General features: G+C 40.9%; 2 protein-coding genes and 1 pseudogene across 2 annotated transcripts in view; 2 read left to right on the top strand and 1 right to left on the bottom strand.

Moving 5' to 3' along the window:
* The window catches only part of TESK2 (testis associated actin remodelling kinase 2), a 111,830-nt gene that overhangs the window by 49,182 nt on the left and 35,211 nt on the right, over window positions 1-27,437 (top strand). Inside the window, exon 3 of the mRNA XM_036854759.1 lies at window positions 17,026-17,074. Coding sequence (XP_036710654.1) covers window positions 17,026-17,074 — 49 coding nt within the window. The remainder of the gene's footprint in view (window positions 1-17,025; window positions 17,075-27,437) is intronic.
* Window positions 1,286-2,094, bottom strand: LOC118896722 (annotated as a pseudogene).
* On the top strand, window positions 20,078-21,335 carry LOC118896701 (phosphate carrier protein, mitochondrial-like). Its single transcript, XM_036854904.1, is given in 1 exon segment — window positions 20,078-21,335. A coding segment is annotated over 1 exon segment (1,086 nt). The 5' UTR covers window positions 20,078-20,082; the 3' UTR covers window positions 21,169-21,335.

Genomic DNA, 27,437 nt, shown 5'->3' with positions numbered 1-27,437 from the left:
AGTGGGGGCCACTCTTCATCGTGGTGCGCGGGCCTCTCACTATCGCGGCCTCTCCTGTTGCGGAGCACAGGCTCCAGACATGCAGGCTCAGTAGTTGTGGCTCACGGGCCCAGTTGCTCCGCGGCATGTGGGATCTTCCCAGACCAGGGCTTGAACCCGTGTCCCCTGCATTAGCAGGCAGATTCTCCACCACTGCGCCACCAGGGAAGCCCTCTTATTTAGGTTTTTGACTTGAATGACTGGGAGAATTGAATTGCCAGTAACTACATTGGGGAAGACTGAATAGGGGACAGGTTTGGGGACGGGAGATCAGGAGATATCAAGTTGACAGTTGGGTAAACAAGTCTGGAATTCAGAGGAGAGGTTCATGATGGTTGTGTCTCTTAGTAGTTAGGGGACCTTAGGTAAGTTATGTAACCTCTGTAATCTCAGTTTTCTCATCTGTGAAGTAGAGAATAATAATAGTACTACTGTACCAGGTTGATGGTGATGCCGAAAACTTGGCCTCCCTGCACTGGTGCCAAATTGAATCTCAGAGACAGAGTTTTGGGTGAAGTGAAAAGGAATAGCTTTATTGCTTTGCCAGGCAAAGGGGGACACAGCGGGCTTGTGCCCTGAAAAACTGTGTGTCCCAGCCTGGGGAGATTTGGTGAGGAGTTTTATAGCAGTGGTTCAAGGGCGGGGTTGCTGATAAGAATCAGGGTGTGTGCAGGGCCTGCATGCCTTTAATCTGGCCTAGGTGGTCTCCTGATGAGCTTCTTGAGGTTAATCGAACTGTGATCTTCTCTGGAATGAAGAATGCTAAGGTTTTCCATTTGTTGGGGGTTTTAGTTATGTAGAAGAGCTCAAAGATATTGTTATGTGTATCCCTTGAGGTGGAACCAGGGCCCTGCCCCAAGGCTGCACTTTGTTTTTCTCTCTTTTTTTTTTGGTTTAAAATAATTTTTTATTGCCCAGGGTATTTTTTTCTAGTGTCTTATTTTGTTTGTTTGTTTTTGTTTTCTTTTTTAATAACTGTAAATTCAAGCTTAGAGAAGCTTGCCTTTGTCTTGAAAAACAAAACAATAAAGCTTTTATATCATTTGCTAACCTGGTTTCATTTTAAGAGAAAGATGGGCGTTATCTTGCAAGAGTAAAATTTATACCATGAATGATGCAGGTCTAAGTCTGATGGTACTAAAAGGAGACAACAGCATTGTTGACAAAATTAAAAATAATCTGCTGGTGGCATTTGCAGAAAAGAAGCCCTTGCAAATTTCTAAACAACAGTAAACTCTGTTAGGAAATTCTAAAGTGTTTTACGGGCCAAAAAGGGAATGAGGTTAGTAAAATGCCTTAACAGAGTTTGAATAAAATACTGGATTTGAGAGTTACTGGAACTTGGATATGTAAAAATAGAGTGTAGGTTGGGTCATGCTTACAATGGTCTCAAGTTCAAATAAACTACTGTGACAGTACACCACTTGACAAGTCACACTCTTTCCCAGGGGCTCTTCTTTTCCCTCAGTAGGTACTGGCAGAAGGTGTGCTTAGTTGTTTTCCAGTGTAGATGCCTAGCCCCAAAGCCAAAACATGGGAGAGGAAGAAAGATGGAATGAACACCTTAAGAAATTCTGCAGAGAAAATCCCCCCTTTTTTCATGGCTCCACTTTTCCTCATGCTTAAGGAAATGGAATGTTTAGGGTGCCTGAAGTGGAACTCCTTAGGTGGAACGTTTTCAGGTCTACTGAACCAATCGGATACCCAGTCTACGATTTTCTTCAAAGAATCCACTTCTTTCTCTCCTTCTGCAATTTCTTTTTCTGTCTGAGAGCTATGGTCCCTGCTGGTGTGCATTTCCACATCAAACATGATCTGCCCAACTTCTTGTGGGGAAGGACTATCTCAGTGAGAACTGCCTCTTGAACTACTCTGTCCAGATTCATGTTGTGCATCCAGAAGAATCTTCCATATCTCCATTGTGGATAGAGGATGAGGAGGGTACATGTTCTAGCCCCCCATTTTTCCCATTGCCATTGTCATTGGCGTTGCTGCTGTTCATGGGGAGCTCCACCCAGGAACTGCTGAGGCCGGCTGGTTGGGGCAGAGACTGTTCACCTTCCTCACAGTTGTTGTTGTCTGGGGCCAGTGGCTGCTGTACTGAGACGACATTGTCGCAGCAGGACCGTCTTGTTCTCGGGCAGCAACACTGCACTTTGTTTCTTTTCTTTTAACGAATATCTTGTTTTTTTTTATTTTTATTTTTATTTATTTTTTATTTTTGGCTGCATTGGGTCTTAGTTGTGGTACAGGGGCTCTCTAGTTGAGGCGTGCAGGCTTAGTTGCTCCGCGGTATGTGGGGATTTAGTTTCCCAACCAGAGATCGAACCTGCGTCCCCTGCATGATTCTTTACCACTGGACCACCGGGGAAGTCCCCTGCACTTTGTTTCTTGACTACTCCTCCCTTGTCTCTGCATCCTCTCCCTTCCCAGATCAGCAAATGTTTGAAAGGCTTCTGTGCCAAGGAGCCCCACAGGGTCCTGCTCGGTTTCACTGGGAGGATTAAATGAAATAACATACATAAAGAACTTATCACGGGGCTTCCCTGGTGGCGCAGTGGTTAAGAATCCGCCTGCCACTGCAGAGAACACAGGTTCAAGCCCTGGTCGGGGAAGATCCCACATGCTGCTAGAGCAACTAAGCCCATGCGCCACAACTACTGAGCTTGCCCTCTAGAGCCCGTGCACCACAACTACTGAAGCACGTGCACCTACAGCCCGTGCTCCACAAGAGAAGCCACCTCACCACAAGGAAGAGTAGCCCCCGCTCACCACCACTAGAGAAAGCCTGCGCGCAGCAACGAAGACCCGACGCAGTCAAAAATAAAGTAAATAAATTTATTTTTTAAAAAAAGAACTTATCACAATGCAAGACACTAAATCTTAGCTATTATTTTTATTATTGATGCTGCTATTATTATAATCATCTGAAGCATCATATAATAAGGCTGTATAGCATAAAGCTTAAGCGTTAAGGATCCAAACAACAATAAACAGATAACGTGTTAAGCAAAAAAAAAGAGTTAAGGATCCAGTCCTGACTGCCGTTTGCTAGTTGTGTGACCTGGGGGAAGCCACTTAATCTGTCTTCAGTTTTATTATCTGTAAAACGGAGAGAGTAATAGTACCTATTACATAATGTCTTCATAAGGATTAAATGAGGTAATTCCTATAAAGTATTTAGAACAGTGTCTGACACATTATAAGTGCTCAGTAAATGTTATCTACTATTATCATTATTTGTGAACTCCTTAAAGAAGGAACCATCATGTTTATTTCTATGGCCCCCACTTGATCCTCATTGCCAGGCACTGTGCTTAGTACATATGTGACAGGCCGTAAAAAAAAAATTTAAGTGTTTTGTTAATCTATGGAGAGTACAAACCTTGCACTTAGTATTTACTTGATACATGCTTGCTGGATTGAATTGGGGAAGAAATAAATCATTGGGAGAGTGTTTCAGAAGTATGCTCACAGAATTTGAAGTTTGTGTTTATATTTTGCTATTTTGGTGTGAGTTTATGAGTAATTGTAGACTAAAGGATAAATTTGGGAAGGGGGAAGAAGCTTTTTCAGTGCTTGGGGAGACAATCTATATACTTGGGTTTGTGGATTTTAGTTCTCTTCTGAACTTCCTGGATTTAAAAAAAAAAGCATTTTGGGAACATTTAAAGTCACTGCACATATATGTATTAATAGTTCTGCCTTTGTCAGGAGACTTGGTATTTTGCTGCTTGCATGGCAGTTTTGAGCAATGTGGTTTAAAATTTTCTATGAAATAAAGAAAATACAGAATGAATTCATTCTTAGTCTCATTTTACTTTCAGTTGTTATTCAAGATAGAGGATATTTTTCTCTCAGAAATCTAGGATATTTTTATATTTATTAAACTGGTTTAATATTTATAAGCAAGCAGATCTAATTTAAACTTTTTAGATATTTGTATTGTTTCACTAAGAAAAAGTAAAATTTGACCGTGAACTTGATTTGTCCTTTTGTTATTATATATAGTGCTATTGACATGATCTAGTGATGGCTGTGGAATGTTTATTCTGCCTTTAGCTATCTTAAAATTGGACTATAAAAACCATGGAGAGAAAAGAGAAAGCCAGACTGAACCAGCTCTGCTTAGTGTCACCTGATGTGAGGCTCTGGTGGTTAATGTCTGTTCAGCTGAGTTTTCCTTATGAGTTTTCATATCTATGACCTCGCACAACCAGTTTTCCATGATGTAATACCTCTAAAACACGTTTGAACTGCAGCAAGCCTTACCCAAGGATAGTACTCCTTTTTTTAATGGATCTAAATTCATAGCTCTTTTGGGACTTGAGTTCTGAGCAATTTCCCTCTCTTCTCCTTTTTGGTTATTGGTAATTTTTTCTAGTCTAAGAGAGCGTTGGTATCTTTGCTTTATTTGGGAGTAAAATACAAAGCAGTTCATTTTATTTTTTTATTATTATCTTTTAATTAATTACTTACTTAATTAATTAATTTATGGCTGCGTTGGGTCTTCGTTGCTGCGCACAGGCTTTCTCTAGTTATGGCGAGCAGGGGCTACTCTTCGTTGTGGTGCGCAGGCTTCTCATTGCGGTGGCTTCTCCTGTTGCAGAGCACGGGTTCTAGGTGCGCGGGCTTCATTAGTTGTAGCACACGGGCTCAGTAGTTGTGGCTCGCGGGCTCTAGAGCGCAGGCTCAGTAGTTGTGGCGCACGGGTTTAGTTGCTCCGTGACACGTGGGATCTTCCCGGACCAGGGCTCGAACCTGTGTCCCCTGCATTGGCAGGCGGATTCTCAACCACTGCGCCCCCAGGGAGGCCCCACATTTTAATATTTTAGTATAGGTTTATTTCAGGCCTCTTAATTGTTTTTTTACCAAACTTTGGAGTCAGACATTTTTCTGGAAAGACCAGTACAGGTCAGAAGAACTCTTACAATATGGATGGTGCTTTTATTGCTCAAAGTTGGCAGTAGAAAGGCTTATAAAACTAACCAGTAAGATTTTCATTAGTTTACAGATAGATAGTTTTTTATGAATCAAAAATGAAATTATTATTGAACCACTGGCCTTTTTCTTCCATACTGATTGTCACAGAACAAAGCATAGGCTTTGGAGCCTAATAGATCCAGATTCCAGTACCTCCTCTAATCTTTGTCAAGTCACTTAAATACTCTGAACCTCATTTTCCTAGATGTTAAAATGGGGGTAATTTCATCTCAGGTAGTACCTATAAAGCACCTAGCACAGTTTCCAGGTATATTGTAGGTGAGCAATAAGTAGTAATTTTCTTGACAGCTTTGATACAATGGCCACAGACCTCTTACTAGGTCCTATTATGCAGAATTGAAGAGGTCCAAGTCTGATAGTAGTGTCAGTGTTTTGTTTTTCAGAATGAGGATAGGTAGATGTGTTTTAGACTGTAATCACACCTCTCCCTCATTCTTCTGTTTAGGTAATAAACTTTTGAGAAGGGATAACATTTAAACTTTAATGTTTAACTCTGAGCTTTATACATAACTGAGAGTTCAATAAATATTTGACCCACTGGATGTAAATGCCACGAAGGAACATAATAACATTATTATTTTCCTTATGCTTGTTTAGAAAGAGTCAAATCCCAAAGTCTGTCATAGATCTGTGAGCATTATAACATAGAATAGTGACCCATAAATTTTTTTGATTATGTATCTATTATTAGTTTTCTATGGCTGCTGTAGCAAATTGCCACAAACCTAATGGCTTAAAACAACACAAAAGTATTATCTTATAGTTCTGTAGGTCAGAAGTCTGATGGGTCTTACTGGGCTAAATTCAAGGAGGGCTATGTTCCTTTCTGGAGGCTCTAGGGGAGAATCTATTTTCTTACTTTTTTCAGCTTCTAGAGTCTGTTTTGCATTCCTTGGCTTGTAGTCCCCTTCCATCTTCAAAGCCAGCCAAGACCAGTTGAGTCTTTTTCACATTGTATCCCTCTGATACTGACTCTTCTGCCTCCCTCTTCCACCTTTGAATACCTCTTGTGATTACATTGCACCCACTTTGCTAATCCAGGATGATCACCCTAATTTAAAGTGAGCTGATTAGCAGTCTTAATTCCATCTGCAGTTTAATTTATTCTACTTGCCTACTAACAACATATTCACAGGTTCTAGGGATTAGGACATGGACATCTTTGGATATCTTCTGTCTACCATAGTATCCCATTAGGAAAACATTTTTGAGCACATCCCCAGGTGCTACGATCAACCCTTATTAAATATTAGTAAAACTTAATTTCTCTTTTTCATATTAAAAAAAAGTAAAAATTCTAATTTTCTTTCCATACTTCAGTCTTGCTCATTCCCCAGTTTTGGAGACTGCTGGCTAATAGTAGGGCCTTGAAAGGTCCTGCCTTGGAATAAGAATTTTAACTTTTAATTGAATTCAGTAAATATTTACTGAGCAGTAACTATGAACAAGGCAGTGTTTAAAGTATATATAGAGACACAAAAGCTTGCTTCTTACTCATGTTCCAGTCCAGTGCATGTTGCGTGGAGGTTGAAGGGGAGCTCTTTTTAACCTAGGACAGGGCCTCAGTTTCCACTACTGGGTCTTCTGCATCTGCTGGCAGATGAAGGAAGAAAGTATGGAGGACAGTGTTGAGGTTTTTAATGGGACAGGCCTGGAAATCATCCCTTCTGCCCCTATACCGCTGGCCAGAACTCAGTGTTATGGTCTTAACCAACTAGGAAATGTAGTCTACTTCAGGAGGAAAAAGGAAGTGAACAAGTAGCCATTCCCTTCCATACATAACATCCCTGCCTTCAAGAATCCTCTGATTGAGTGGAAGAGGTGGACATAGCTAAAACATGTAGAAGGCAGGCCTGATAAGTGTTACAATAGAAGTTTAAATGGAGTGATATGAGTGTATAGGGAAGAGAGAGATTAATTTTGATTAGAAAAGTGGACTCATTCTAGCAACAAAATGAAAGTGGAAGTGGGAGAATTCAGGACATATTTAGGAGAGGCAGGTTATATAACTAAAATGTAGAGAATGCAGGTCGATGTAATAGATAAGGTAAGAGAGGTTGGGGTCAGATCATTCAGACTCTTGAATAACACGCTAAAGAATTTGGACTTTGATCAGGGGCTGTGAGCTGCCACAATTTTTTGAGTAGCCAATAGCTTCTTAAGTGGAGGGGTTGTGTCTTAATCTTTTTATATCCTTTTTTTTAAAAAATTATTTATTTATTTATTTATTTATTTATGGCTGTGTTGGGTCTTCGTTTCTGTGTGAGGGCTTTCTCTAGTTGCGGCAAGTGGGGGCCACTCTTCATCGCGGTGCGCGGGTCTCTCATTATCGCGGCCTCTCTTTTTGCGGAGCACAGGCTCCAGACGCGCAGGCTCAGCAATTGTGGCTCACGGGCCTAGTCACTCCGCAGCATGTGGGGTCTTCCCAGACCAGGGCTCGAACCCGTGTCCCCTGCATTGGCAGGCAGATTCTCAACCACTGCGCCACCAGGGAAGCCCCTATATCCTTTTTATAACTATATGGAGAGGTAATATAACATTGTGGTTAAGAGCACAGACTTTGGGAAAAAAAAAAAAGAGCACAGACTTTGGGAATTCCCTAGTGGTCCAGTGGTTAAAACTCCGCGCTTCCATTGCAGGATGCGGGTTTGCCCCGTTTGGGGAACTAAGATCCCGCATGACACGTGGTGCGGCCAAAAAAAAGAGAGAGCACAGACTTTGGAACCCACTGTTTAGGTTTGACTCCTGGCTCTGCCACTTATTAGCTGTTATGACTTTGGGCAAGTTACTTAATTTCTCTGAGCCTGTTTCTTCATCTATATGATTAGGTTAATAAAAATGTTACTTCATTGGGTTATCGTGAGAATTAAATGAATACAGCGTAGGACTTAACTGGTGGCACAGTGGTTAAGAATACGCCTGCCAATGCAGGGGACACGGGTTCGAACCCTGGTCCGGGAAGATCCCACGTGCCACAGAGCAACTAAGCCCGTGTGCCACAACTACTGAGCCTGTGTGCCACAACTACTGAAGTCCGCGCATCTAGAGCCCGTGCTTCACAGCAAAAGAAGCCACCGCAATGAGAAGACAGCGCACCGAGGCAAAGAGTAGCCACCGCTCGCCGCAGCTAGAGAAAGCCCATGTGCAGCAACAAAGACCCAACACAGCCAAAAATAAATAAATGAATAAATTTATTACAACGATGAATATAACATAAAGTGCTTAGAACAATGGTAAACGCGCTTTGAGTTAGTTGTTATCATAATTATTATGATCATTACCAGTGCCTGGCACACAGTGGCACTCAGTAATTTTTGAGTGGTCAGAGTTGTGTTTTAAATTATCCAGCAAGTGTTTATATACTGTCATATGCCAGGCAAGAGAATGCTATTAAGAAGCTTATAGTCGGGCTTCCCTGGTGGCGCAGTGGTTGAGAGTCTGCCTGCCAATGCAGGGGACACGGGTTCGAGCCCTGGTCTGGGAAGATCCCACATGCCGCGGAGCAACTGGGCCCGTGAGCCACAACTACTGAGCCTGCGCGTCTGGAGCCTGTGCTCCGCAACGAGAGAGGCCGCGATGGTGAGAGGCCTGCGCACCGCAATAAGAGTGGCCCCCGCTCGCCGCAACTAGAGAAAGCCCTCGCGCAGAAACGAAGACCCAACACAGCTAAAAATAATAAATAAATAAATAAATTTATTTAAAAAAAAAAAGCTTATAGTCTAGTAGGGGAGATATAAGGCATATTATAAAACAGTTAAAGGTAGAAAATGATGATGCTGTAGCAGTGTGGTGTTGATGGAGTGCCTTGGTAATTCAGAAGCATGCTCGGTCAAAATTACTTCTACTTAGAGGGAGCCAAAGTCTCTGGTCAAAGTCTAGCTTACCAGTAGTATCAGAGTTGGGAGTTTCCTGTTGTAGTCTTACTAACTTTAGAGTAGTGATCAGCTAGCTATCCTTGGTCTACACTGAGCCTTGCCACTCAACATATAAGTCCATAGACCACGCAGCATTAGCATCACCTGGGAGCTTTTAGAAATTCAGAATTTCAAGTCCCCCCTGACCTATAGAATCTAAGTCTGCAGTTTACATGATTTCTAGGTGATCTGTTTCCACACTAAAATTTAGGAAGCACTGGTCTAAAAAATCAAAAGCAACGTGAATGTGTGTGTAATATGAAATTAAGAATAACAAAGTTGAGTAATCAATCACTCACTCTCAAGCATATCCATTAAGAAAGTGCTCCCTTCCCCAGCTAAGTAATTTTATCTTGCATGATTTTGGGTGGTGGTAGTGGAGAATAAGAATCAATCAGAATGTAACTTTTTTTAGATCCTGTCTCTTACCAAAAGTGATTTTAAGCTTCAGCCACAGTTTAGATTTTGATTAAAGAAGCAATAAAAATTTCAGTAAAAACTTATTGTTGATATTAAATGCTTTTCTAGGCATAAATCACTTCCCTGTTAAGGATGAGTAATATTTCCCTTTTAAAGTATATTCTGTTTATAGCAACTGGAATGATTAACTCTGCTCAAGCTCTTCTTCCAATATAAAGCTAATGCCTGTCTCAGCTTGCCAGCTCTGTAACACCATTTTCGACATGGTGGTGGTGGAGAGGAAGTGAGGGTGAGGAGGCCTGGCAGAAAAGTTTCACATAGAGGTAGAATTGTGCGACACCACTGTGATGTGGTGATGAGAGTAGGAAGTGTGAGTAGGAAGTGTGGTGCTGGAAAAGAAGTGAGGTTGAGGAGGTCTGGCAGAAAAGTTTCACATAACGGTAGAATTGTGCGACACCACTGTGATGTGGCGATGTGAGTAGGAAGTGGGGAAGACTGTCACATGAAGCCAGTGCCTGCCTGAATGTGTCGTCTGTGACATCTCTGTGGATGATGTGGTCATAGTGATGGTGGATCTGGGGGGAAGGGAAGCAAGGGTGTATCACACCCAAACCAAATACTTTCAGCTTCTAGGAGATCCATAACTTTAGAATGTAGCCATTGTTTTGCTAGTAGAATCCTATTGCCTAGCTTCTATATAAATATTTGATTAAATAAAGTAAACACCTCTTGGCTTTCCAGCCTTGTACCTGCCTCTGAATGTTCTTTCTTATAAAACGAGTTTACATTGTGAAGCTAATTTGGTGATTACTGCTTTTTCATTCAAGAAATGCTTGTTTAGCATCTTAACGTGCAAAGCATTGTATGTCAGGCACTGTATATAGAAATAAGTTAGATGAGATCTGTACTCTTAAAAACCTTTCTTATATTCCAGTCTGGAGAAAAAGTCAGAAAGGTTAAGAGAAGAATAGCTAACATTCTCTAGTGCTTACTATGTTCCAGGAGCTCAAGTTGTCTCATTTTATCTTCACAATAACCATATAGGTTAGGTAATATTAACATTCCCATTTTGCATGTGGAAAACCCTGAAATACAGAGAGGTCATCAGTAAGTGGCAGAGCCAGGATTCAAATCCAAGTAGTCTGACTCCACACCCTGGACTACTTCACTTATGCTAATGAGCAATCTTTCAAAGAAGGATGTTAGCAGTACTGGGGGGCAGGAAGAGAGAGAAAGAGTACTAATGTTTACTGAGGGCATCCTGGAGATCGTTGTAGAGAAGATGAAATTTTAGCGGATCCTAGAAGGATAATTTTCAGTAAGTAAATGAAGTCTTCCAGCTCAGGGAGGAGCTTTAACTTAAGTTTCCAGGTCATAAAAATCATTCATGCCTTTCAACAAATCTTTACTGAGAGCTTCCTTACTGTGTGCAAGGTACTATACTAGGTGCTAGAAATACAGAGATAAATAAAACTCTGAATCTTCCACAGTAAGGAAAGTTACAAAAGAGTAATGTGGGCAGAAGACAGGTTATAATGAATTTAGAAACGAAGGAAGGTTAAAGATATGTAGATAGTGTATGTAACCTTAAAGTTTGGTCACAAGTGCAAAGAGTGTATTAGGATCATATTTTAGGGAGAGGGACAAGGGAAGCATTTTTTAAGATGGGTAAATTTAAATATATTTGTAGGATAGAACCAGAGGAAAGGGAGAGATGGGTGAAGAATAAGGCTCATGGGAAAGTGTGAGCTTCCAAAGATAAGTTGGAGCAAATCATGGAAAGTTTCAAGTGCTGTGGTAAGGAATTTTGACATTATTCTATAGGCAGAAGGGAACCATTGAAGGTTTATAAAGAAGGAAATGACATATTTCGTGTTTTGAAAAGGTAACGCTAATAGCCATGTAAGGGATGGCATAATTTAGAATTATTAATAATAACAAAATAAAAAACAATTAACCTTTATTTGATCATAGGCTAGACATTGCTAAACATTGTCCCTGAAATATCCATTTAATCCTCCTAACAATCCTTTAAGGTAGTGTTATTTTCAGGTCCATTTTTTTCAGATAAGGAAATGGAGATTTATAAAGGTTAAGTAACTTGTTTAAGTTCCCCTAGGTGGATATGGATAGATTTCTATGCTCTAGTGTAAAGGTGAGCAAACTCTTTCTGTAAAGGACTAGATAGTAAATGTTTTAGTCTTTGCAAGCCATACAGTCTCTGTCACAACTATTCAACTCTGCTGTTGTAGCACAAAAGCAGCCATAGAAAATACCATGTCTGTTCCAATAAAACTTTATGAAAACGAGTAGTAGGCCATAGTTATTAACCCCTGTTAGTGCCCATTATAGTTTAGAAGGCTGTAGTGAAGGAAGAAACATAGCTTATTGTATTTTACTTTACCTTTTTTTGCTATGGAGGAGTAATGAGAATAGAATTATCCTTAGGTAGGAATACCATTTAATCTCAGAGAAGCATCATTTCTGTAAGAGGTTCACTAGAAACAGCTATTTTTAAAAAATTTTTATTTATTTTTGGCTGCATTGGGTCTTCATTGCTGCGCGCGGGCTTTCTCTAGTTGCGGCGAGCGGGGGCTACTCTTTGTTGCAGTGCACAGGCTTCTCATTGTGGTGGCTTCTCTTGTTGTGGAGCATGGGTTCTAGGCGTGCAGGCTTCAGTGGTTGCAGCACACGGGCTCAGTAGTTGTGGCATGCGGGCCCTGGAGTGCGCAGGCTTTAGTAGTTGCGGTGTGTGGGCTCAGTAGTTGCAGCACATGGGCTCTAGAGCGCAGGCTCAGTAGTTGTGGCGCATGGACTTAGTTGCTCCGCAGCATGTGGGATCTTCCTGGACCAGGGATCGAACCCGTCACCCCTGCATTGGCAAGCAGATTCTTTTTTTTCTTTTCTTTTTTTTTAACATCTTTATTGAAGTATAATTGCTTTACAATGGTGTGTTAGTTTCTGCTTTAAAACAAAGTGAATCAGTTATACATATACATATGTTCCCATATCTCTTCCCTCTTGCATCTGCCTCCCTCCCACCCTCCCTATCCCACCCCTCTAGGTGGTCACAAAGCACCGAGCTGATCTCCCTGTGCTATGCGACTGCTTCCCACTAGCTATCTATTTCACATTTGGTAGTGTATATATGTCCATGACACTCTCTCACCCTGTCACATCTCACCCCTCCCCCTCCCCATATCCTCAAGTCCATTCTTTAGTAGGTCTGTGTCTTTATTCCCATCTTGGCAAGCAGATTCTTAACCACTATGCCACCAAGGAAGTCCCTAGAGACGCTATTTATGCATACAATTTAACCACATTCTGCAAAACACCCACTTAACCTTTTATTACAATTGCTTTCCAACAGAATTACCCCTAGAATGAAAATTCTGTGAGAGAAGGGACTTTGTTTTATTCACTGTCCTGTCCCTAATGCCTTACAATTAGTGGCCATTCAATAAATAGTTGTTGAATAAATGAATGGAATACTGACTCTCGTAATTTCAGTGATTGGGGAGTTGTACGAACACTTAGAGAACAGTGACCTATTTTTAAGATACCTCTACAATAAAGAAGATGTGATATATATACACAGTGGAATATTACTCAGCCGTAAAAAAGAATGAAATAATGCCATTTGCAGCAACATGGATGGACCTAGAGATTATCATACTAAATGAAGACAGAGAAAGACAAATGTCATATGATATCGCTTATATGTGGAATGTGAAAAAAAATGATACAAATGAACTTATATACAAAAATAGAAATAGACCCACAGACGTAGAAAATAATCTTATGATACCAAAAGAGAAGGGTGTGGGGGAAGGATAAATTAGGAGTTTGGGATTAATATATACACACTACTAAATATAAAATAGAAAACCAAGAAGGACCTACTATATGGCGCAGGGAACTATACTTAGTATTTTGTAATAAACTATAAGGGAAACAAATCTGAAAAAGTATATATATATATATGAATCACTTTACTGTACACCTGAAAGTAATACAACATTGTAAATCAACTGTACTTCAATAAAAATGTTATTACCAAAAAAATAAAATAAAATAAAATGTCTTTAATAAGAAAAAAGAAGATACCTCTACAACTGCATCTCCCCTAGATTGATTGTTTTCTCATGTATCTTGCCTGGATTTCCTTTGCTCTAGTACAGCTTCCTATCTTTTACCCAACTAGTTTCTGATGTTAACTGAAACTCTCAGATGCTCTATCTGCATAGCTTATAGACGCTATACTGTGCTGGCCAGAAACATTCAGGAGTCCAGATTCAGTCTTCCAGCACTCTGTGTTACTTACGTTCATTATTCTTTAGACTTTTACCTGTCCCACATTCCTCCCCTCATTCTCTTCTGTGTTAGGTAGTGAGTTTCATAGTAAAGAAACTGACAGATGAATAAAGTTAAATGTCCCACTTTTACAAAGCAGGGGATGGAGGTAGGGACAAAGGATGGGGAATGGAGGGGAGAGTAGGCATACGTAGAAACCAGCTTCTGCCCAGCCACCTGTGACCAAGTTGGATTCTTACCTGGTCCACTTCTAAGTTATTTTTTTTTTAAATTATTTATTTATTTTTATTTTTGGCTGTGTTGGGTCTTCGTTTCTGTGCGAGGGCTTTGTCCAGTTGCGGCAAGCGGGGGCCACTCTTCATCGCGGTGCGCGGGCCTCTCACTATCGCGGCCTCTCTTGTTGCGGAGCACAGGCTCCAGACGCGCAGGCTCAGTAGCTGTGGCTCACGGGCCCAGCTGCTCTGCGGCATGTGGGATCTTCCCAGACCAGGGCTCGAACCCGTGTCCCCTGCATTGGCAGGCAGACTCTCAACCACTGCGCCACCAGGGAAGCCCCACTTCTAAGTTATAATTATGGAAATGGCTTACATTTTTTGAATTCTTACTATGTACCAGTCACTGTGCTATGAACTTTACATTCATTATTTCATTCAGTCTTTCCAACAACCTTACGTTGTGGACACTATTATCCTATTTTACAGAGAGGGAAACTAATGCTTGCCTAGTAAAGAGTGGAGGTGGGATTTGAACCCACACCATCTAACTTTAAAGCTCTTTTAACTACTCTGTTATTTCGCTTCCTATTTATTCCCAAGCCAGAGGTAAGTTTCAGCTAGTCATTGGAACCTGCATCCTATTTTCCGTACTACCTAGATATTTCCTTGGGTTCTTTCCTTTCTCAAGTCCCCACCGTGTCTCTGGATGCATTTAGAGAAAACCAGTGGTCCAGAAACCACCTCTTGGAGAAACTCTGAAATTTCCACGTTAGTAATTTTGGTTGAAGCAGCACGTCTTTAAAACTCTGCTGTGATGTTACAGCGACCAGGCATTCTGCCTCACTTTCTTTTTACTCAACAATTATTTACTGAGTGAGCAAACTATTTGCTAGGCACTGTTAGGTCCTTGAGCACAGGGAAGAATATGACCTGGACTCTGCCTTCCTGGAACTTTATGGTCCTTTCCAGCACAGTTACTGCTGTGCCTTCACTCTTACTTTAGTCAGTCTCTTCCCTTTCCTTTGCCCTTCTAAACTAGAGCTTACTTGGGACCTGTGGGTATTGTTAATGAGACTTCCTTCTTGACAGCCCAAGCCCCAAGTGTCACTGACTTTATGTCATTTATTTTCTCCTACTTTATAATCATCATCAGTCATAATAATTGATTTATGATTTTTATTTAAAAATTATTTTTATATATAAATGTAGCCTGTTGGTTGAAAAAACTTCAAATATGACATAAGTATGTGCACTAAAAAATAAAAATCACCCTTTTCTCCCTCAGTACCATTTTTTATTAATGCTTCTAGACATTTTCTATTAATATACAAAATTTTTTTTGCACAAATGGGATCTTAAAGCTCGATGTTTTCATTTAATGGTATATTTTGGGTATGTTCTCATGTCAGTGCATAAAGTTTACTTCATTCTTTTTAATGCTATATAGTATTCCAATCTATGAATAAAACCATAAATTTTAAAAAATATTTATTTATTTTTGGCTGTGTTGGGTCTTCGTTGCTGCGTGTGGGCTTTCTCTAGTTGGGGCGAGCAGGGGCTACTCTTTGTTGCGGTGCACGGGCTTCTCATTGCTGTGGCTTCTCTTGCTGTGGAGCACGGGCTCTAGGCGTGTGGGCTTTAGTAGTTGTGGTGCATGGGCTCAGAAGTTGTGGCCCACGGGCTCTAGAGCACAGTCTCAGTAGTTGTGGCACATGGGCTTAGTTGCTCCGCGGCATGTGGGATCTTCCTGGACCAGGGCTCAAACCCGTGTCCCCTGAATTGGCAGGGGGATTCTTAAACACTGCGCCACCAGAGAAGCCCTATACCATAAATATTTAACAAGTTTTTATTGGTGGGTATTTAGATTCACATACACCGGTGAGCTAGATGTCCTTTTATGTGAATTTTTGCTCATCCAAATTGAGTATACTTGTAAGATAAATTCTAGAGGTGGAATTGTTGGAGCAATTAAAGTTTTTGCTAGATGTGATCAATTAATTACCCTTTGAAAAAGTTGTGCCAAGAGCTCAACAGTGTTTTCTATCCCAGTTTCCTTACCTTCTGGACAACACTGAGCATTAACATTCTTTTTTTTTTTTTTTTTGGCTGTGCCGCGCGGCTTACGGGGTCCTAGTTCCCTGACCAGGGACTCAACCTAACCACTGGACCACCAGGGAATTCGCCAAGCATTATCATTCTTAACCTTTGTTCATTGATAGATTTAAAAGGTAGTATCTCCTGTTTTAGTGTACATCTCTCTAATTATGAGAGAATTAAAGTACATTTTGATATTATTAGCCCTTTATTATTTTCGTGTGAGTTATACACGTACCTTTTGCTTATTTTTCTACTGGGTTCTTTTTAAAATTACATATTTAGAAGAGTTCTTTTTATGTCAAGGAAGTTAGCCCTTTGTCATCCAGCCAATGCGGGTGCTCCCAACCCCAGTTTGTTGTTTGTAAATTACAGACCGTCAGATTGGGTAGTTCAACCTACTTACTTTCTAGGTGAGGAAACTGAGCCCCATAGGGTTAGTGACCTTTCTGTGTGTGTGAGCACGTAGTCAGATAATGGCAGAGCTAAACCAGCACCAGGTTTCTTTGCTTCCAGTTTGGTGCTTGTTCCATTATACCATGCTGTTTTTAAAGGCTTGCTCCCCTCCCTCTTCTACCATTGCTTTTTACCACTAGGTCTTGCCGCAACCAGATGTTTCATGATAAACTTAGAAAGTTACAGGAGTGCTATCAAGGTTTGTTATACAGCAGGGGTCCCCAACCCATGGGCCGAGGACCTGCGCACCGGTCTACGGCCTGTTAGGAACTGCACAGCAGGAGGTGAACGGCAGGCGAGCGATCCAAGCTTCATCTGCCGCGGCCCAATACTCCCCATTGCTCACATTACTACCTGAACCATTCCCCCCCTCCCCACCCCACCCCACCCCCTTCCCGGGAAAATTGTCTTCCACGAAACCCGTTCCTGGTGGCAAAAAGGTTGGGGACCGCTATTATACAGGAACCCAGTAGACTTCACAGGTATTGGATTGTCTCGCATGTGCAACTTCACTAGTTATGTTCATGTCCTTTTCATTTGTTTAAAAAAAAATCTGTTTCGTTTTGTAGGTTCATGGGTGTGTGTGTACATCAAGGACAATTGCATGCACTCACAGAGGTAAGACTTCAATGAGCGTGTTGAAGTGACTTCTTTGCCTTAGTTTCAGCATGTATGGTTCCACTGTAATTGTTACTTGCATATGTACGCAAAATATGTGTGCATTTATGGTTATGCAAAAATGGCATGTTAACAATGTTTTCTTCTGTAGCCTGGGGACAATGGCCATATCTCTTAATACTCTTGGATTCCCTAATAACACGTGGTGAGTTCTCGGGAAATGAGTGCTCAAATATTATATGGGTTCTTGCTGCCCAGATGACCCCCTCCTAAACTAAAGGATGGCATCACCTGGCTGCAAACTCTATCATGGCAACAAATTCCCAGGCTACCCAGAAATTTGTGGTGTCCTGATCTAAAATTCCACTGTTGCTGCTCTAGTTTCCTGATTGAAGGAAACTACTCCTTGCAGAATTTACATCTTTATTCTCATTTCATTTTCAGCCTCTTATAGGCAGGTAAATATGTGGTAGTCATTACTCAGCCTCTGAGGACCAGAGAATTCTCTCTGGAACAAAGGCTTCCCAAATTCAGGTACTGGGTTACCAACTTCAGAATTTGCTTGAGTGCTTCTTAGAAACACAGATTCCTGGAATACTCTAGGTTTAGTAGGTCTTCAGAGGACCCATATGTATTCTTGAAAGCTCTTCAGATTATTCTAATGAGCATCTAGATTTGAGAATCTATGTTCTAGAATGTTTTCACATTTCTCCTTGAGAAGTACCAAAATACAAAGTGAAGAAATTTAGGAAGGAAAATTGTTTAACAGAATTTGCAAGAGCATTGGTTTCCTGCTGGCTTGGTACCTGGTATTAATCATTAATATCTTATCAAGGAGGGTGCCGTGTGCCTTACCCTATGTCTTTTTTCTCAATTACTGAGGATACCGGAATGTGAAATGTGTGTAGCTATGTCCTGCCTCTTGTATGGAAGACCAAAGAAAGTGGGTTAGTGAGGTAGTGAAGAGCATGGGCTCTGTAGTATTGATTGCCTAGGTTTGAATCTCCCTGTGCTGCAATGGTTTCACTTGTAAAACGGGAATAATGATAGTAGTACCTATTCCAGGGAATCTAGATAGGGAAGAGGACTATAGCTGGGCCCTAAAGTATTTGAATTTTAAAAGTCTGGGGTAAAAGGCAGATCGAAGAGTAGCTAGGGAGATAGGAAGAAAACCCAGGAGTGTGTTGGCCTGGAATGGAAAGGAAGGAGTTTCAAGGAGGAAGGAGTAATTATGTAACTGTGGCAAATAACTGTTGGTTAGATCATGACCTCACAGTGATATTGTGAGGATGAAATGTAAAACGCTTATTTAACACAGTACCTGGCATGTAGTGATTGCTTAATACATTTTAACTATTACAGCTTTTATTAACGATGACTAGTCCCTCCTGAGCTCCTTGAATTGTATTTTTCATTTGGTACTTAGTTCTGTACTGCTGTTAATGTCATTAAATTTTAAAAAAATTTTACAAAGTATAACATAACAGAAAAGCACACATGAAAAGTGTGCATCTCACTAGGTTTTCACAAATGAACACACCCATAACCAGCATCCTGGATCAAGAAACATTTTCTGTGTATTTCTTTTCTCAGAAGTAAGTCTATAAATTCCTCAAAGACAAAACTCTCTCCTCTCAAGCCTTCTATCCACCAAAGCTCTGGCACTAATAAACTAATAAACACTTGTAAAAGTATTTGTTGCACTCTCTGTTTATATCACTGTTTTCTGAAATGTGAGTTCATTGGAAGGGCTTGTGCGTCGGTTTTACTGACAAAGAAGAACATGCTTTGAAATCTTTGATCATGTCTCAAGTTTAAAAGTGGGTGTAGTAGAAATGGCAGAAATGTATGATCATAATGCAACATTCTTTTGGCCATGTTGCACTTAAATAATATTTTCTGTTGCTTATTAGCTTTTTTATAGCCATATACAACATATAGTAAGTGCTTTGTGAGTATATTTCCAGTATCATTAATGAGATATTGATATAGTTTATGATATTAATAATCTTTATTATGATGTTAATAGGCTGAAGGCCGTGAAGCCCAAATATCCAAATGTTCTTGCTTGTTTTCAGAAGGGGATCAGCAAAGGCCATCATGCCATAGATTTCTGGAGACTCCTAGGTTTAATTGCCTTATAATTTGACTTGACAGCACAGCTATTGGTTTCACTAAGTATCATAAAAATAAATTATTAATAACATCAAGCATACTGCTTGGAACTTGGATGATATTTAGTAAATATTTCTTGGTTGGCAGAATGCCTGCCCTCCACAGTAATGTGAGCACCATTCCTTATTTCTCTTAAAATAGTTTGCCAATAATTACAGTAGACAAGCATAGGTCTTATTAATGCCTGTAAAGTATTGATATTATTAAGAAGAATATTTCTCATATACAATGGTGATATAGACTTTTCTGGGCTTCAGCCATTTCCACAAGTCTTCATTGTAATTGTAGACATTAATTGAACTTGGAACAGTAAGACATTTAGGTGTGTTTTTTTAAACTACCTTTAGTAAGGATAGACTTCTAAGTTTTTAAGCAAATGAGTATTTGTTAAAGAGAAAGAAGTTGATATCAGGTAGAGGGACTTCCCTGGTGCCGCAGTGGTTAAGAATCCGCCTGCCAATGCAGGGGACACGGGTTTGATCCCTGGTCTGGGGAGATACCACATGTCGCGGAGCAGCTAAGCCTGCGTGCCACAACTACTGAACCCCGCACGCCTAGAGCCCATGCTTCGCAACGAGAAGCCACCACAATGAGAAGCCCGCGCGCTGCAACAAAGAGTAGTCCCCGCTCACCACAACTGGAGAAAGCCTGCGCAGCCACAAGGACCCAACGCAGCCAAAAAAAAATAATAAAATAAATAAATGTTCCTTTAAAAAAAAAAAAAAGGTTAGGTGTAGAACCTTTTGAGTTTAATAAGTTGAATTAAGAATCTAGCTCTGTGAGCCCTGGCCTTTCAGAGGGAGCGGTGGTGTGTTCGCCATCTTAGGGAGAAGATGTTCTTGTCCGTGGCGCACTCGGCGCGGGCGAACCCCTTCAACGCGCCCCACCTGCAGCTGGTGCAAGATGGTCTTGCGGGCCCCTGCAGCAACCCCGCCGGGCCCCCGGGCCCACCCCGCTGCTCCCGCAAGCTGGCAGCCGCCGCTGTGGAAGAGTACGGTTGTGAATATGGCCCTGCGAAGCTTTACGCACTGTGTGGCTTTGGTGGGGTCTTAAGTTGTGGTCTGACACACACTGCTGTTGTTCCTCTGGATTTAGTGAAATGCCGTATGCAGGTGGACCCACAAGAGTACAAGGGCATATTTAATGGATTCTCAATTACACTCAAAGAAGATGGTGTTCGTGGTTTGGCCAAAGGATGGGCTCCGACTTTCATTGGCTACTCTATGCAAGGGCTCTGCAAATTTGGCTTTTATGAAGTCTTCAAAGTTTTGTATAGCAATGTGCTTGGAGAGGAGAATGCCTATCTCTGGCGCACATCACTATATTTGGCTGCCTCTGCCAGTGCTGAGTTCTTTGCTGACATTGCTCTGGCTCCTATAGAAGCTGCTAAGTTTCGAATTCAAACCCAACCAGGCTATGCTAACACTTTGAGGGATGCAGCTCCCAAAATGTGTAAGGAAGAAGGCTTAAAGGCATTCTACAAGGGGGTTGCCCTTCTCTGGATGAGACAGATACCATACACCATGATGAAGTTCGCCTGCTTTGAACGTACTGTTGAAGCATTGTACAAGTTTGTGCTTCCCAAACCCCGAAGTGAATGTTCAAAGCCAGAGTAGCTGGTTGTCACATTTGTGGCAGGTTGCATAGCTGGAGTCTTCTGTGCCATTGTTTCTCACCCTGCTGATTCTGTGGTGTCTGTGTTGAATAAAGAGAAGGGTAGCAGTGCGTCTCTGGTCCTCCAGAGACTTGGATTTAGAGGTGTATGGAAGGGACTCTTTGCCCGTATCATCATGATCGGTACTCTGACTGCGCTGCAGTGGTTCATCTATGACTCCGTGAAGGTCTACTTCAGGCTCCCTCGCCCTCCTCCACCTGAGATGCCAGAATCTCTGAAGAAGAAGCTTGGGTACACTCAGTAGATGAAAGCAAATGTAGACTGAATCTGCTTGTTGATCAGTGTTGAGGAAAATGCAGAAGGAACTTTTATATATTTGACAGTGTAGGAAATTGTCTATTCCTAATATAATTACTGTAGTACTCTTGCCAGAAGCAAGAGTTTCAAACTTGCTGTTGAAATAAACCCAACTGTTCATGAAAAAAAAAAAGAATCTAAAAGTGTGTCTTTGACTCAGAAGACCTAACCTTATCTTTCATTTGGTCACAAATATCAAGGAAGTGGAAATCTTTGGTTTTTAAAGACAGAAAATATAACCGTATGGTCAGTTAGCTATTGCTGTATAATATCCAGCCACAAAACCATGCAACAATAAACATTTATTTCTGATACCTCTGCAGGTTCAGCTAAGCTGAGCTGGGCCCAGTTGGGCAGTTCTGCTGCTCTCACTTGTGCTCACTCAGGCATCTGCAGGTCAGCTGGTGGTCTGCTCTAGGCTGGGCTTTGTGGGGCACTTTGCTCCAGCTGTTTCTCATTATCTTCTGGGACCAGTGGGCTAACCTGGACATGTCCTTTTTAAGATGAAACCAGAATAGCAAGAGTATGCCAGCCCATTTGCACAAGTGCTTTTCATGATTCTGCTTATGTTCAAGTTTGCTTGGCCAACATCCCATTGGACAAAGCAAGTCACATGCCCGAGTCCACACTGGGAGCATACTGCAAAGTTACATGTCAAAGGACATTGATTCAGTAAGGGGTGAAGAATTGGAACCTTTGTTTGCAATTTCCCATACCCTATAAATATCCCAGTCAGCACATCATAATTATTTGTCTTTTCTACCCTACTTGAGGGTAAAGACTTGCTCTCATTTTAAAAATCATAACTACCAGTTACTAAACACCCACTATGGGCTAAGTGCTATGCTCGGTGTTTTATATATTAGCTATAATTCTTAAAATTCTACAGTCCTATTTCCTCTGTTTTATAGATGAAAAAACTAAGGCTTAGAGAAATTAAATGATTTCCCCAAAGTAGGATTTAGATCCAGGTTCATCTGACTTCATAGCCTGTACTGTTTCCATTACAACATGATGTCCTTAATTCACGTATGTATTCCCCATAGTGCTGAGCACAGGTTCTTGTATGTGTAGCATGTGTAGTATTTGTAGAATTCGATTCTGACTAACTTTGTATATTTTGGGTTATTTGGGAAAGCTGTTTTCTGGTTACTGGTTATATTAGAATGTATTTGGGCACAAGTAACAGAAAATAGTTAAATGGCCTTAAACAACAAAAGGACATGTATACTGGAATTCCAGCAGTTTATTAGGTTAGGGGTTGGTTTAATTCAACAGCTAAATAGATGTTATCCAGAGGACCCCCCCCCCCACCTCTTTCCATCTCTTTGTTCTGTGCTTACATTGTCAGCTTCACCCTAAGGTTGGCTGTCATTCATAATCAAAAAGTGGCTGCCACCAACTTACATGCTATATGTTTTCTCTTCTATAGTCAAGATGGGGGGGGGGGCTGTCAAAGAGAGGAGAGAGAGATGCTTCCAGACAGATTATACGACATCTCATAATGTTTTTTAGTGCTTTGTTTTTGTTTTTGTTGTTGTTTTGTTTTTATTCTTGTTTTTTAGTTTGTTAAGAAAAGCACAAAGAGGGAAATATCCTCATAATCAAACAGTTTGGGGAACCTTTTTGTGCAGAACCTCTTAGTGCCTAGAAGATTGGGAATTTGGGGGATGAGTAGGGTATAAGGTTATGGGGCAGGGTCCTCAAGTGACAATACTCTGGTCCAGGGAGTCAGCAAAAGAATTGCTTGGCGGGTAGGATGTTTTGGGGTCTTTCTTGCCATTTCTGCCATGGAGAAACTTCTTTTTTCCACTGTGGCAATGAGAACCACTTAGCTATAAACAGAGCAATTGCTTGGCCTCTTTGCAGCAAAGTCACCTCAGCCAGGTAGATACTTGGTACTGAAAGAAATGCTCTTCCCTCATGAGGGAATGGTCAGCCCTGCAGGTGGCTGAAGAGAATTTTTTAATTCACATAGCCCTCATCCTCTTCTCACTCACCATTTCCACCCCAACTCTACACCTTCTTTCTTAAAGAAGAGTTACTTTGGAAACTCCTTGTTTATGTGGGTTGGTATGTGTTGTTTCTGAGTCGGTTTCTGTCAGACTTGTAAGAAGCCTTATATAATCAGAGAGCTTACAATGAAAGGAAACTCTGTGGGTTCAGTGACCAAACTCATGCATTATTTATAAAAATGAGCAGCCAGACCCCGATTCCAGTTTCTTGGTGTGCAGTGATATTGCCATTAGTTTTGCCTGCTGCTTTTCTTGCTTTTGTGTGACCCAGTACAGAGTATTCTCCTGGCCTTATTTACCTTGAGCCAAATGCAAAGTTGTCTGGTGCCTGCCTTGGGTTAACTTTGGCAGCATACCCATACCGTATCTTTCAAGCATGTGGCTGCTTTTCCTGTCCCTAATATGTCTTTGCTTCAATTTGATATGCTACTACATGAGTAATCTTCATTAGGCATACTTTGATAATGTGATGCTTCTGTTTAAAAACTTCTGTTTAGCATTCTAGACTCTCTCTAATCGGATTTCAGAATTCAAATCGCTCCCTTTAGTTGGGTGGGTTTTTTTGCTGTCTTCTACACATGCTGGCCTTAGATATGCCTTCCAGGACCTGGGATGCCCTTGTCTCTCTTCTCCCTTCCACTTTCCAAGTTATGTCAAATCCCTCTAGTGGAACTCAGTCTCTTAAATAGGGTCTGTATAATGCCCTGTGTGGCTGGGCCCATAGTGTATATAAGAAAGCTGAATAAACTCCAGTGGAAAGAGCCAGAAGTCAAAAATAGTGTGAAATGTTACATCTCAAGTCCTTTCACGATTAGAAGTTTATTTCATTTATACTTGTAAAAATAGCTAAAGCATTCCTATTAATGCATGTTGGCATCTTCTTTACTTTTGAAAAAAGTAGCTTTTGTTTAACTTTTTGGTTTGGTCATTTAGTTATAAAAAAATCTCTAAATAAATTGTGGTACATGTTTCCTGCCCGTATTTTTAGTAACTCCCTAAGACATTTGAGAAATAAGAATTTGCGGTTGGCAGTTTAACCCACAAATAATAGAAGAGTTCATTTAGTTTACTTTATTCTTAAAGAAGTTTTCTCCTGACTTGCTAGCTTGCCTCTAGCTCATTTAGTCATTCAAAAAAAAAAAAAATTTACTGACTCTCACTGTGTGTCCAGCACTATTCCAGGTACTGGGAATATAATAATGAACAAATAATGATCTCTACCCTCATGGAAATTACATTGTAATGAGCAGGGGGTGGGCAGAGGAGTTAGATTAAACAGGAAAACAAATTGTAATATATATGGTGTTATGTGCTGTGGGGTTTGCAATTTTGAATATGTGGATAGGGGAAGTATCACAGAAGAGATAAAAATTAAGGAGGTAATGGAGCTAGCTATGTGAATATCTGGGGAAAGAGTGTTCTAGGCAGTGGGAACAGTAAGTGCGAAGACATAGAGGCAGAAATGCATGGTGCTGAATGTGGTCACAGAACTCCAAAGCCGGTGATGTGGCCGCAGCAGAGGGAGTAAAAAAGAATAGTAGTAGATGAAGGTCAGAGAGGAAATATAGGCCAGAGCACATAGTGTCTTACAGACCATTGTAAGAGTTTCAGCTTTTACTCAGGATGAATTGAGAAGTCTTTGGAGGTTTTTGAGTAGAGTTGTGACATGTTTTGACTTACCTCTTAACAGAATCACCCTGGCTACTGTGTGGTGAATAGACTGAAAAGGAGGCAAGGTTGAAAGCAGGAAGACTAGTTAAGAGAGACTATTGCAACAGAGTCCATGCAATAAATAGAGACTATGCCAAAAAAAGTGAGAGGTGATGGTAACTTGGACCAGAGTGGTAGCAGTGGACCTTGTGATTCTGGATCTATTTTGAAAGTAGAGAAAACAGGCTTTCCTGATGCATTCGGTGAGAGGTTTGAGAAGAGGAAATAACTCAAGGATAACCAAAGTTTTTGGCCTGAGCATCTGAAGGATAGAGTTACTGATAATGGAGATGGGGAAGAGTACAGGAGGTACAAGATGGGAAATGATCAAGAGGTCAGTTTTGAACAGGTTGAGTTTGAACCTGTTCAAGTTCAAGTTATCTCCAAGTGGAGATAACTTCATAGAGCATTGGGATTCCAGGGAGTACTCTGAATGATACCCTCCTTCTGCACATTCCTGTTTCTGTTTATCAGCTTTTTCACTAGAAAATATTTTATTGATTTAGAAGGAGGCGTTTTTCAACTGCTGTATTACTTCCCGAGTAATAATAATGAAAATCATTAAGTCGTTTTTCTTATTTCAGTGTGCCAGGTCCTGCTAAGCCTCTCCCTTGGTGGTGGGGGTGGGGATAAATTAGCGTACAATCCCATGGAATATGTGCTATTTTCCCCATTTTACAGGTGAGAAATCTGAGGCTCAGAGAGAAATTAATTTATCTGAGGTCTCTTAGCTAAGTAGTGGAGCTGGGATTGAGTCAAGTTCCACCTGATTGTAATCCAGTTTACTCGACTTTAAGCTCCTTGATCCTGGCTATTTTGTTCACTGCTGAATCTTCAGTAACTGGCACATAAAGGCATGCAATTAATGTTAGTTGGGTGAATGGACAAATGGATGAATGAATGAAAACTGCTTCCCAACACTTGAGCTTCCAGCAGTTAAACTGTTAGCCACAAAGACATCTGCTTCTTTCAAGGTCGTTTAGGCCAGCCATTTGATGAATCTTTTCACAGTGTTGATAGTGATAGGACAGAGAAGGATTTCGAAAATGGTTTACGAGATTTCTAGCTAATATTTCTCTTAATCCTCCCCATGATTGTGAAACTAGTGTGGCATTTGAATTCATAGATCTCTTTGTGAGTTTCGGCTAAACCTGTTTCTAACAGAAGTTTTGACAAGTATGTTTTTCTTAACTTGGTAAGTGGTATCATTCATAGGAATTGGGTCTGTGGTGGCTCTTGACAGCTTTTCCTGCTTTGGATTCTGTAGCAAGTAGGACAATGGAGGGATGGTGGTCTCCCAATATACCTCTCACACATTCCTACTATTCAAGGGCATTTCAGCATTCCTACACCTGATACCTAATTACTGTCTGTACCTTCTGTGTTTACTTGCCCTTTATGTTGGTCTTTTCTTGTTATCATGGTCACCATTGCTTGCTTATATAGTAAATTCTTAGATCAGTGATTTCCAAAGTGAATCATAAGCTTTTCTTTCCTCAACATGCTCATTTTAGCTCATTTCACCGTCTCATAGTAATTGCTTGTGTCTACTTCCTACTCAACAAATAATTATTAAGCAGACACTTTGTGTCAATGGCCAGTTTAGGTGAACTTCAAAAAGGAGAAGTTGTCCTGTGAAGGGGCAGAAAAGTTGTCTAAAGTCTTCTGTAGTACTTGGCACAAGTAGCTACTTCATACATGTTTATTAAATGAATTACTAACTTGTAAAAGTATTAGTTGAGTGCTTAGCTTTTCTACAAATGATAGTTCTCTTTTCCTTCATCCCTGACCTCTCCCATTTTCTACATCTTATCAGTCACCATGACCTGACCATTTTACCTCTTACTACCCTGAATGCATTTACCTTAGGCCAGTTCCTTCTGCCATTGCCATCTCTTTCGCCACAACCTTCTAAACTAGTCTCCCTGTCAGTTTTGTTCCTCACGTTAAATCCATACTGTACATATTGCGAGCCAGAGTGGTCCTTTTAAAATACAGATCTCTTTTTTAACCATCTTAGCAATTTTTAAGTGTACAATTCAATAGTTAGTATTAAATATGTTTTTATTGTTGTGCAACAGATTTTTGGATCTTCTTCATCTTGCAAAATGAAACTCTATACTATTTTTTTTTTAATTACTGCATTTTATTTATTTATTTATGGCTGTGTTGGGTCTTCGTGTCTGTGCAAGGGCTTTCTCTAGTTGTGGCAAGTGGGGGCCACTCTTCATCGCGGTGCGCGGGCCTCTCACTATTGAGGCCTCTCCCTTTGCGGAGCACAGGCTCCAGGCGCGCAGGCTCAGTAATTGTAGCTCACGGGCCTAGTTGCTCCGCGGCATGTGGGATCTTCCCAAACCAGGGCTCGAACCCGTGTCCCCTGCATTGGCAGGCAGATTCTCAACCACTGTGCCACCAGGGATGCCGGAAACTCTATACTATTAAACAACTCCCCATTTCCCCCTTCCTCCAGTCCCTGGTAACCACTATTCTA

The sequence above is a fragment of the Balaenoptera musculus genome, chromosome 1, assembly GCF_009873245.2.
Source record: "Balaenoptera musculus isolate JJ_BM4_2016_0621 chromosome 1, mBalMus1.pri.v3, whole genome shotgun sequence".
NCBI lineage: Eukaryota > Metazoa > Chordata > Mammalia > Artiodactyla > Balaenopteridae > Balaenoptera > Balaenoptera musculus.
The sequence above is the reverse complement of the archived record's forward strand: the minus strand, read 5'-3'. Positions and strand labels throughout refer to the sequence as shown.